The 11,903-nt window shown below is 47.9% G+C and overlaps 1 protein-coding gene and 1 long non-coding RNA gene across 2 annotated transcripts in view; one reads left to right on the forward strand and one right to left on the reverse strand.

The window, feature by feature from the left end:
* Positions 1 to 2,399: 2,399 nt before the first annotated feature.
* On the forward strand, positions 2,400 to 6,218 carry LOC140610450 (uncharacterized). The gene is made up of 3 exons (XR_012012101.1): positions 2,400 to 2,838; positions 3,242 to 3,371; positions 4,213 to 6,218. It is a non-coding gene; the product is annotated as an uncharacterized lncRNA (long non-coding RNA).
* Positions 6,219 to 11,432: 5,214 nt separating this feature from the next.
* CLEC3B (C-type lectin domain family 3 member B) overlaps positions 11,433 to 11,903 on the reverse strand; it is an 8,728-nt gene continuing 8,257 nt past the window's right edge. Inside the window, exon 4 of the mRNA XM_072788169.1 lies at positions 11,433 to 11,516. Coding sequence (XP_072644270.1) covers positions 11,433 to 11,516 — 84 coding nt within the window. The remainder of the gene's footprint in view (positions 11,517 to 11,903) is intronic.

Here is an 11,903-nt window from a genome sequence, read left to right on the forward strand (position 1 = left end):
GTGACCCAGTATGTGGTCTATTCTGGAGAAAGTTCCATGTGCACTTGAGAATAATGTGTATTCAGTTGCTTTTGGATGTAAAGTTCTGTAGATATCTGTGAAACCCATCTGGTCCAGTGTATCACTTAAAGCTCTTGTTTCTTTAGAGATGTTGTGCTTAGAAGACCTATCGGGGGAAAAAAAAAAAAAAAAAAGACCTATCGAGTGTAGAAAGTGCTACATTGAAGTCACCAAGTATGTGTATTATTATCTAAGTATGTCTTAACTTTGCTTATTAATTGATTGATATATTTGGCAGCTCCCATATTCGGGGCATATATATATTGATGATTGTTAAGTCCTCTTGTTGGATAAATCCTTTAAGTAGGATATAGTGTCCCTCTTCATCTCTCACTACAGTCTTCTTTTTTTTTTTTTTTCCACTACGGTCTTCTTTAGTTTATCTGATATAAGGATGGCTACCCCTGCTTTCTTTTGAGGACCATTTGAATGGTAAATGGTTTCTTCAGAGAGTTGGAACAAATTATTTTAAGATTTGTGTGGAATCAGAAAAGACCCCGAATAGCCAGGGGAATATTAAAAAAAGAAAACCATAGCTGGGGGCATCACAATGCCAGATTTCAGGTTGTACTACAAAGCTGTGGTCATCAAGACAGTGTGGTACTGGCACAAAAACAGACACATAGATCAATGGAACAGAATAGAGAACCCAGAAATGGGCTGTCAACTCTATGGTCAACTAATATTCGACAAAGCAGGAAAGACTATCCACTGGAACAAGGACAGTCTCTTTAATAAATGGTGCTGGGGAAATTGGACATCCACATGCAGAAGAATGAAACTAAATCACTCTCTTGCACCATACACAAAGATAAACTCAAAATGGATGAAAGATCTAAATGTGAGACAAGAGTCCATCAAAATCCTAGAGGAGAACACAGGCAACACCCTTTTTGAACTTGGCCACAGTAACTTCTTGCAAGATACATCCATGAAGGCAAGAGAAACAAAAGCAAAAATGAACTATTGGGACTTCATCAAGATAAGAAGCTTTTGCACAGCAAAAGATACAGTCAACAAAAGTAAAAGACAACCTACAGATGGGAGAAGATATTTGCAAATGACGTATCAGATAAAGGGCTAGTTTCCAAGATCTATAAAGAACTTATTAAACTCAACAGCAAAGAAACAAACAATCCAATCATGAAATGGGCAAAAGACATGAACAAATCTCAGAGAGGAAGACATATGTAGCCAACAAGCTATATAGATATAGCCAACAAGCACATGAGAAAATGCTCCGCATCACTGGCCATCACAAATCAAAACCACAATGAGATACCACCTCACACCAGTGAGAATGGGGAACATTAACAAGGCAGGAAACCACAAATGTTGGAGAGGATGTGGAGAAAGGGGAACCCTCCTGCACTGTGGGTGGGAATGTGAACTGGTGCAGCCACCCTGGAAAACTGTGTGGAGGTTCCTCAAAGAGTTAAAAATAGACCTGCCCTACACCCAGCAATTGCTCTGCTGGGGATTTACCCCAAAGATACAGATGCAATGAAACGCCGGGACACCTGCACCCCATGTTTATAGCAGCAATGTCCACAATAGCTAAATTGTTGAAGAAGCCTCGGTGTCCATCGAAAGATGAATGGATAAAGAAGATGTGGTCTATGTATACAATGGAATATTCCTCAGCCATTAGAAACGACAAATACCCACCATTTGCTTCGATGTGGATGGACCTGGAGGGTATTATGCTGAGTGAAGTAAGTCAATCGGAGGACAAACATTATATGGTCTCATTCATTTGGGGAATATAAAAAATAGTGACAGGGAATAAAGAGGAAAGGAGAAAAAATGAGTGGGAAATATCAGAAAGGGAGACAGAACATGAGAGACTCCTAACTCTGGGAAACAAACTAGGGGTGGGGGAAGGGGAGGCGGCCGGGGGGTGGGGGTGACTGGGTGATGGGCACCGAGGGGGGCACTTGATGGGATGAGCACTGGGTGTTATGGTATATGTTGGCAAATTGAACTCCAATAAAAAATAAATTTACAAAAAACAAAAAATGAAATGAAACGGACCAGGGTGAGGACAACCGGTGCCAAAGATGCCGGAGCCTCACAGAGGGTGAGAAAGACCTTAAGGCTTGGAGGCGGAGCCCCCGTGGGCGCTGCCCTGGGGGAGGGGAGGGAGCTCCAGGCAGAGGCGGAGCGGGGGCGTGGCGGGGGTGGGGAGAGCGGGGGCGGAGGGGGGTGACGGCCCTAGGCTGTGGGGGTGGGGAAACGGAGGCGGTGGGTGGTGGTGTAGGCGGGGACTTGCTGCGGAGGGGAAGGCGGGAGTGGGCGGGGCTGGACGGGGGCGGGGCCGGGGGCCAGGGCGGGGCCGGGCCGGGGGCGGTTGGCTGGATCTCACCTGGCGGTTGGCTGGATCTCACCTGGCGGTTGGCTGGATCTCACCTGGCGGTTGGCGCCGCCGTTAGTCTCTGGAAGTGAAGCCGGTGCTCCGGTCCTCTCTCCTGCACGCAGCGGAGAACGGCTCTCTGGTCCCGGTGGGACAGCACGGGGGAGGCCGTGAGCCCGCCCGGCCCTGCCCGCGGACGTGGCTTGCAGGTGGGCCTCCAGGTAGAGGGCACGGAAGCGGGCGCAGAAGCCGCTGGAAGGCAGGTTTGAGGCCGCGGCGGCGGGGCACGGCCGATGGACCTGCTGGGACCCCAGTCGGGGACTTTCTTGGCCGGATGGAGAACGAGCCCGTTTATCCATGAAACTGTGCCACGGCGTCGCCGACTGAGCTTCTGGTGAACGTTTTCACCGCTGAGGACAGAAGAGGTTTGCTCCGGGAGACCCCTGGCCTCACGGTTGGGGCCTGCGATCTGGGGGGCGAGGAGGGGGAAAGCATGCATCTCCCTAACTGGGGCCCAACAGCTCTCCCACAGTTTAAGTCCGCAGCTCCGAAGGGTGGCAGTGTGCAAGGACGGCGAGGCTTCGGGGTCAGCCTGCGCACCTGCACCTGCACCTGCACCTGCACCTGCTGCTGCTCCCTTCTAGGCGCCTCTCTGCTCCTTGTCTTTGGACCCACAGCCCCATTCGTCTCGTCCCTCCTTGGAAGCATTTGTTTTCCTAACTGGTACACTCTGCTTCCTCTCACTCGCTGGAAGCTGGGCTGTTAATTTTGACCTCTTGAGTCTCTGGAAGGCCACCCTCGTTATTGATCTGTTGTTTCTCTTGAAAGGCGACTGATTGGTAGCTGCTCGGAGAACCCAAGAAGTCTTGGGGAGAGTATCGTAAAGGCTGCAGTAAGGCTGGGCCTTGGCATCTGCTCCGGAGTCTTATCTTTGATAGTTTCCTTCTGACACATAAAGGTAAGGGGAACACTTGCCCAGTTGAGGCTCCCACTCAAGTCACACTCGGAGGTGAATTTTGAACCCCATTCCCAGGAGTGGATGGCCCTCTCCTCTTCTCCCTCACTTTGGTGTTTATCTGCCCCACCTTTCCAGCCCCTGCCCCCACCATTTCTCCCAGGGTCTCCCCGAAGTTGTTGTCCCTTGGCAGAGATATACTTCAAGGGCAGAGGATTCACGGTCAGGATGAATTTGGCCTCCTCTTTTCCTCGTCTCTGGCCCCTAGGGTCCATTTGCAGCTGTTTCCTTCTGATGTTCTTAGCTCTTCTCCTTCCAACTTGCACTATCTCTCAGTTCACTTCCTCATGTTCTCTGTACCTTCCGCTTTCCCTCAGCGTGCTGCTTCCTCCCAGCTGGGGCAAGTGGTTTGTCTGTAAGTCGGCCATTGGGCCCACCTTGCTCTCATCCCTGACTTGTTGAAAACTTACTCTGCAGGCCTGTGAAGGATACATGTAGCTCCACTTTTGTATGAATTGTTCAAAGCCCAGAGCAATTCATTAGAATTGGAACCATAGGGATCCCTGGATGGCTCAGTGGTTTAGCACCTGCCTTCGGCCCAGAGTGTGATCCTGGAGTCCCAGGATCGAGTCCCACATCAGGCTCACTGCAGGAAGCCTGCTTCTCCCTCTGCCTATATCTCTGCCTCTCTGTGTCTCTCATGAATAGATAAATAAAATCTTAAAAAAAAAAAAAAAAAAAGAATTGGAACCATAGTCAGGAGATTCACCCTAGCCGTACATATGAGACCTTTTTTCTTGTTATGGTCTTGCCTTCACTTTCTTCTCTTTTTTCTCTCTCATAGGATGCATGCAGCACCTTGGAGACAGGCCCGGGAGCTAAAGTGCTAAGACAAGCCAGGGCCTGGCCACCTGTGGACCACCTGTCTATGCCCATTGCCAAAGACCATCAGGAACAAAGTTGGATTTACTGATTTGCTGCAGTGAGGGAGACTGCATAGGTGTCTAGATGAGTCTAGATGAGGAGTCCTGGGCCATCCCAGTCCGTAGGTGTTACAAACGACTTATAATAGAACTTGTGTTAAGTACTGTGGGGGCAGTTTCAAGGAAGCAGGAGTTCCTTCTGGATTGGGTGCTTTGAGGAAGCAGGATCAATTCTATGATTGGGTATCTTGATTTTTATATAGAAGCTCAGACAAAAGCAGCAAAGCTAAAGCTGTGTTTGGTAAAAAAGAGAACTGTCACTTGTGTTAGCTGGCAGTGGGGGACGTTGGGTGGTTTTTGTGGTTTGCACAGTGGCCTTGATTTTGTCTGCCCTCAGACATGACTGTGGAATGGACCTGTTTTGTCAGACCTCGTCTGATGTTGGTGATCTGTGAGGTTGGCTCTGTTTGGCGGGAGAACTTCATGGTCTACCTGTGAGCACCTGGCTGGTCGGAGCCTGCTACTGGGAACAACTTTTTTTCACTGCAAAGGCAAAGCCTTGACCTTCAAGTCCCAGCCTTCTCTCTATCCTAGTCTCATATCTTCATGGTGGGATAAGGATCATTACATTGGAAGAGGAAGAAGGGATAGATGAGAATAAAGAGAGGGATTTGTGTGGGTGTGGGGGTGAAACAGCACCCTAGTTTAGAGTATCCCTATGTCGGTCACCTGAAGAGATCTATGGTTCCCTTTATCTGGATATGATGTGATTCCAAATCCATGTTGGCAAGGGAGGTGGGGGAAGCAGGGTGAGGGGAATTAGGATAACATCTCTGTGCAGGTGCCTTCTGAATTGGAGGAAGTTCCTGTAAAGGGGTGGGGAAGGCAATAAGAAATGGCCATTCTTAGTACAGATAAATCCTCACTTAGAAATACAATCCACTCTCAGAAAACACTGGTGGTATGATCACACACCCCAATCTTCTGGTACATCCCTGCTTTTAAGTGTTAGAACTATTCATTGCCTGGGATATGGTTTTGCTACAAACTATCTTGTTTTATACAAATTTATTTTTAGGGAAGGGAATCCATTACTTGTCTGATCCTCTGAGAAGCAGACAGCAAAATGGGATTAGAAGTGCAAGAGATTTATTTGGGGAAACACCTGTGAGGGATCAAGGGTTTGAGGGATCAAGGGTTTGAGTAGGGGGGGGCTCTGCAGTATAGGGACAGCCCCTGCATAAGCAGAGAAGGAGAGAAGGACGGGGGGTGGGGGGAAGAACCTAAGGCCGCAGTGCAGTCCTGAGAAAATCTGGGCCAGGCCGCTGGGGACTCCCCAGGCTGAAATTCCCCATTAGAGGAGTCCCCTCATTGGGCAGGAGGGGTGTGGCACCTGCGCCCCTGCCGTGCTCAGTCTTTGCCCAGAGGCAGCCAGGGGAAGCCTGGCCCCACTCTACTCCTTTCCTCGGACTCTCATGCAACCATCTGAGCCCCACCCACCAGGGCCACACATGTCTTCAGTGGGCAGCACCACTTTTTTTGAGTCATTGAACCAGTTTAAGTCCTCCTGGAAGCAGGGACCAAGATGGGATTAGACATGCAAGAGATTTAATGGGGGGGATGGCCATGAGGATAAAAAAGAGAAAGGAAGGGGAAAATTTTTTTAAAACTACACAAATGTGGGCAGCTCGGGTGGCTCAGAGGTTTAGGGCCTCCCACAGCCCAGAGCATGGTCCTGGAGACCCAGGATCGAGTCCCACATTGGGCTCCCTGCATGGAGCCTGCTTCTCCCTCTGCCTGTGTCTCTGCCCCTCTCTCTCTCCTGTGTATTCTCATGAATAAATCTTAAAAAAAAATAAAACTACATAAATGTGATACAAACTGTGTACTGCTGGTGAAGAAATAAATTCACAGAAGAATTTTTGTTTTGTTTTTGTTTTGTTTTGTTTTTTTTAAGCCTCCATTAAGTCACATGTGCTGAATTTGGCTTGGGAAATATGGTTTCTTTATAAGTCACTGAATTTGGAGCATCAGACAAATAGGGTCAATAGGATCTGCCTCCACTATTTTTTGCAAGGCTCTCTTGAAGGGCTTCGCTGGTATCCTCCCTCTCACTGCTTCTCAACTTCTCAGTGATGGGGAGGGGGAGATTTTGTCCCCCAAAAGACATCTGACAACATCTGCAGACATTTGGGCTGTCAACAGCTGAAGCCCACACTGCTGGCATCTAGCGGGTGGATATCAGGGATGCTGCTGATGTCATACAATGCACAGAACAGCGCCCAGAGCAAAGGATTACCACTCCAAAAGCCAGTAGTGCTGAGGGTGGGGAAACTCTGCCCTGCCAGTCCTCTTCACCCTCTCACAAGGAAGCCAGCAACATGGGCTTAGGAGACCCCCAGGGCCTGGAAATACTCCTCCCTGAATTGATCTCAGCAATAGAGCTGCAAACAGCCAAAGACTTCCTAACAGAAGACCACACCAGAGCATGCAAGCATTCAGCAGAAGGCCAACCAGAGCCTCCTTTCTATTTAAATAGCAAGTTTTTGTTTAATGAAGGTCCCAGACCCCCAAGAGATTGCCAGAAATGTAACTAAAGCACAGGAAATGCCTTATATAAGTTACAGAAACTCCTAGCAGAGAGGAAAATGCTTGAACACTTGATCCCAAGCAATATGCAGTAACATCTGAGAGATGTACCCACGCCTGCCCTGACACTCTGTCAGTTGTACTTAAAATGTAATTTGAAACTTACCCAGCCCATCTTGCTGAAAATCGAGTCTGGGGTACCCTCAATAGAAATGGTTCCTATAAATGCTGACTGAAGACATGGGAGTTCTTTCTCCTTCCGGTTGACCCTACGTCTGTGTGTTGTGTCCCAGCCAATATGCCAAGCAGCACCAAGGGAAATTCCAGGACACAGCAGGTGTTAGGAGTCCTCCGCTGGAAGAATAGAAACCCAGATTCCCATGTCTGTTCACTTAGTCTTTACTAAGGTAAGATGTTAGCACTGAGCACCTCAGCTGAGATGCAGGTGACTGTCCTCCAGTATAGGGCATGGACGTAAAAATGGCAGCACATGTTAAGTACTTACACCCCTGTCCAGGCACAGAGCTCTCTTCCCATGTGTTCCTGGTCAGCGGCTCCAGCAGTACTGCTTGCCACCCCCCCACCCCCACCCGGGACCAATCCTACAGGATAGGATGCTCCCTGCTGTGGCTATCCTTTGCCCCCTTGCTGAGAACGCCCATATTTCTGTAAATACACAAGTCCTCATCATGGTTTGGGGGCTGTGAAAATGACCAAGCAAGCTGCAGCTGTGCAAAATAACCTTAATGATCCATGAGGAAAATTACGATTGACCTTTCAAAAGGTTTGTGAAAGCATGAAAACCCTCTTACTGTCGGTAAGAGAAAAAGTAGTACAAATATAAATACACTAATTTGAAACATTACAGACATTGAGAATCAAAGTGTTTCTTTGGAAAAGTCTTGCCAGAAGGAGTTTGAACAGTACCTTGCCTATTCCCAATTCCCATCTGTATTCAGATTTCTCTTCCGGCATTATCACATTTCATTGCTTTGCTGCATTTTCCTCTTTATTGGCCAGTTCCCTGTTTGTTACCCATCTTTGTAAAATGTCCCCTGAGTTCATCAGTAGGAGACAAGGAGGCAACACAACTGCATGCTTTGCTGTCTGTGCGTGAACTGAGTAATGGACGTGCAGTGGCCACTCACCCACAGTCTTCGAAAGCGGTGACATAATTGGTCACCGATCATACTATGTATGTGCTGTTCACATAGTGATTTCTGGATGAAGAGCTAGCAGTCCAACTACACCTTAGCAATCGAAGCTTCATGCAATTTATCACAGTTAACATACCAGCATAACTGAAATTGTAACCGTCTTCTTGAGGGCCTAGTGTCATTTAAAATAATTGAAATTAGTGATAGTTGAAACTCACATATATCAGAACCGTGCAAAATGAGGGCTGCCCTCCTTCCTTATAGTCCTATGAACCCTGCTTCCTGCTGAGACCATTACTGATACAGTGTGCAACTACCTCTCCAGGTGGAGTGAAAAAAGAAAGCTTCACAGAACACAGCCAGGGTCTGCCAAGATATGCCCTGTGCCTTCTGACTCCAGACCAGCAATCATCTACTCTGCCTTCCAGGCAAGGGCAGGCACAGCACCTTGGGTGTTAACAGCCTTCTTGGTCTGGGCTCTTGAGGAAGAGGGCTGCTCTGGGAGACAAATGACCCAAAAGTCAGGCTAAGATGGCTGTACTTAGGAACTAGGGATTTGTTGAAAAGGAACTAGGGCCTGACCCAGCTGCCCATTAAAAGTAAGCTTCTCTTGTTGAAAGACCCACAGCAACAAGTTTTTGGGAACCAGATGAACCATTTCTTCTTCAAAATCACTTAATTCTTCCTCCTAGCTTCTAGTTCCCCTCCACGGTCAAGTTTTGGTCTGCAGTGGCTCCATGCTACACCTGCAAACTGCTAGTTACTGACCATTTGCCCCTTCTTCCTTAAAGAAGTTTGATTTTATTTGGGGAGTGAAGGTAGCTACCTAAAGGGTTGTACTTCTCAGCCTTCCCTGCAGATAGACATTTGACAAAGTTCTGGCCTATGAAATATAAGGAAAAGAGAAGGCTCCTTAAAGGAAGCTGACTGGAACCTCCTTGCCCATGCTCCCATTTTCTTTTACTTGATGCCTGGAATATGAATAATAATGGTCGGTGCTCCAGCAGCCATTGTGGACCATGAGGTGATCTCAAAGATAGAAAGCACACATTATGGTAGAATGGGAAAATAAAAGGAATCTTGAATCCCCTATGACCATAGAGATACCACACCAGCATTGGACTATCTGCCTCCAGATTTCTGTTTTAAGGCTCTGTTATTTGGATTTTTCATTCTATGTAACTAAATCTAATCCTAACTGAATAAACATGCTCAATCAACATGCCTACCTGCTACCGAAATTAACTTACACCAACTCCTTCAAGTTGAATCTCTACTTCCTGTCAAAATCAATAGAGAACAGTAATCAGGGGCACCTGGGTGGCATAGTCGGTTAAGCATCTGCTTTCAGCTCCGGTCATGATTCCGGGGTTTTGGGGCAGCCCAGGTGGCTCAGCAGTTTAGTGCCGCCTTCAGCCCAGGGCCTGATCCTGGAGACTCAGGATCGCGAGTCTCGTGATCCCACGATCCACGATCCCATATCAGGCTTCCTGCATGGAGCCTGCTTCTTCCTCTGCCTGTGTCTCTGCCTCTGTGTGTGTCTCTCATGAATAAATAAAATCTTTAAAAAAAAATGATTCTGGGGTTCTGGGATCGAGCCCCACATTGGGCTCCTTCTTCCCCTGCCCTGCCCCCAGCTCTTGCTCTCTCTCTCTCTCTCTCTCAAATAATAAAATATTAAAAAAAAAAAAAAAAAAAAACAGTAACCAAACTTACTTTGGCCAAACTGATTAGTGTGCATGGTACCACTACTCAAGGATTAGAATGGTAGGAAGTTCAGACTGAGGCAGACCAAGGAGGATATTCTGGAGCTGATGGGGTTCTTCCAAAATCCTAACCTAGTAACCAGTGGTTCTCAACCTCTCTGGCTTGGAATCACCTAGAGAGCTTCAAATACTCCCCGTGCCTGGTCCCACTCCCCAGAGATTCGGATTTAATTGGTCTATGGTGCAGCCTGGGCATTGGGGGTTCTTTAAGCACCTCAGGTGATTCCAATGTCTGGCCAGGACTAAGAACCACTGACCTAACCTCAACACCTACGCGAATAAGTGAAAAACTGTGTGAACCACTGGGGTACAAAATTTAAGGAAGCACCAAAAAAAATTACAAAAGTATAATTAAAAAAAAAAAATCTCAGTAATCATGCTAAATAATATTTGAACGGGAGATTTTTAAAAATCAAAATGAATGCAGGAAAATCCATGAGGAACAAAGTATCAAGAGTTAAAATAAAAACAAGATCCTAGGACAGGTGTACCCCGTGTTTACAGTCCGAAGGTCTGGACGTTCCTAACCAAGAGCTGTGTGGCCTGCGATTCTCTGGCCCATACCGCCCCCTGCTGCTGGAAACGGGAAGTGCTCGCCGCCCGCCCCGGAGGCATCGCCACCGGGATCCCTGTCCTCGCGCAGAGACACGGTGCCCTCTTGCGGGCAGCCGCCCACTTCAGGAACTTTGAAAAGGCCCGGGTCACCTGCATCCTGCTAGATTATACCTGAGTAGGATTTTTAAAAGCCCAAAACTGAGGATTGCAAGATCCAGATTTGAGTCTCAGCTTTGCCTCTGGGCCGTCTTGAACAAATCCCATCAGCCTTCTGGGCCTGTTTCTGTTCCTAACGTGGATCTTATTACCTCTTCCCATAATTATTGGATTACGGGAGAGGTGTTCGGTGACAATGCCCAGTGGACACGCAGTTCACAGGAAGCTACCTCCCTCAGCTCACCCCACGGCCATGGAGCAAATGAAACTGTCATCAATTTATTACTGAAAGCAAGACACTAAAAACAAAAAACAGGGAGGAAAAGGGCTGTGGATGTCTAGATAGTGGGCTGATGCCATGACTGATGGGACAAGGAAGACTTCCCCTGGGAAAGGGTCATGCCAGGAGCTGGCCAGCAGCTGCTGGGGGTCACTAGGCCACTTTTCCGATGTTTTATTTCAGGAAAGTTCCAGTACAGGAGGCAAGCATCACAGTGGTGGTAGAAAGCCCAAGGCCCTTGGAATCAGCCCTGGGTTAAATCCTGGCTCTGCCACTTAAGTAGCTGTGTGACCCTGAGGGAAGTCATTTAACCTCCCTGAGTCTCAAACTTATTTTTCTACAAAATGGGGATAATAACACATCCTGTCCTGGTGGATAAGACTTAAGTCATACAACATAACTTTGAGCGCCTGCACTCTGGTCGGCTCAGCACATGAGAGCTGCTATTGCAAGCATGGAGCTCTTGCAAGCAGTGGGAAGGAGGGGACACATGGGTTGGGCGGTGTTGGCAACTGTCCTATTGGACTCCTAGGCCAGCCCCCAGGGTGTGCTGGGGAAGGAAGGGGGTGCAAAGTCTCCAGCAGGCAGCCTCTGCTCTTTTCTCCCTCCACCTCTCAGCCCCCAGCAGGACTCAGATGTCAGAGCATCCTATCAGTAGATCCACAGCAGGAGGGGTTGGGGGTGAGGGTGTCACCCACTTCCGTGGAGCTGAGGAGGGCATGCTGGATTCCAGCACGGGGAAGCCGGGAGATGGACATCAGGGAAATAGACATCAGGGCACTAACTTAGGCAACAGCGTGTCGGTGGCAATTTCCCAACTTTGATAATGGTGCTGTGCGGATGTAAGGAAACATCCTTGCTCTCTGTCAGTAAATACACCGAAGCATTTAGGGGTAAAGGGGAACCATGTCTGCAATTCACCCTCTAAGGGTTAAGGAAAAAAATAAAAGGATATAGCAATATGGGGAAATGTTACCGTTGGGAACATCTGTATGAAGGGTATCCAGGAATTCTTGCAACTTTTCTACAAGCAGGAAATTATACGATAATAAAAAGTTATGCAAAGAAAAAAGTGCAGCAGCAGTGGGGGGTTCTCTATCTCCATTCTT

This window comes from Canis lupus, chromosome 19 (assembly GCF_048164855.1).
Source record: "Canis lupus baileyi chromosome 19, mCanLup2.hap1, whole genome shotgun sequence".
Taxonomy (NCBI): Eukaryota; Metazoa; Chordata; class Mammalia; order Carnivora; family Canidae; genus Canis; species Canis lupus.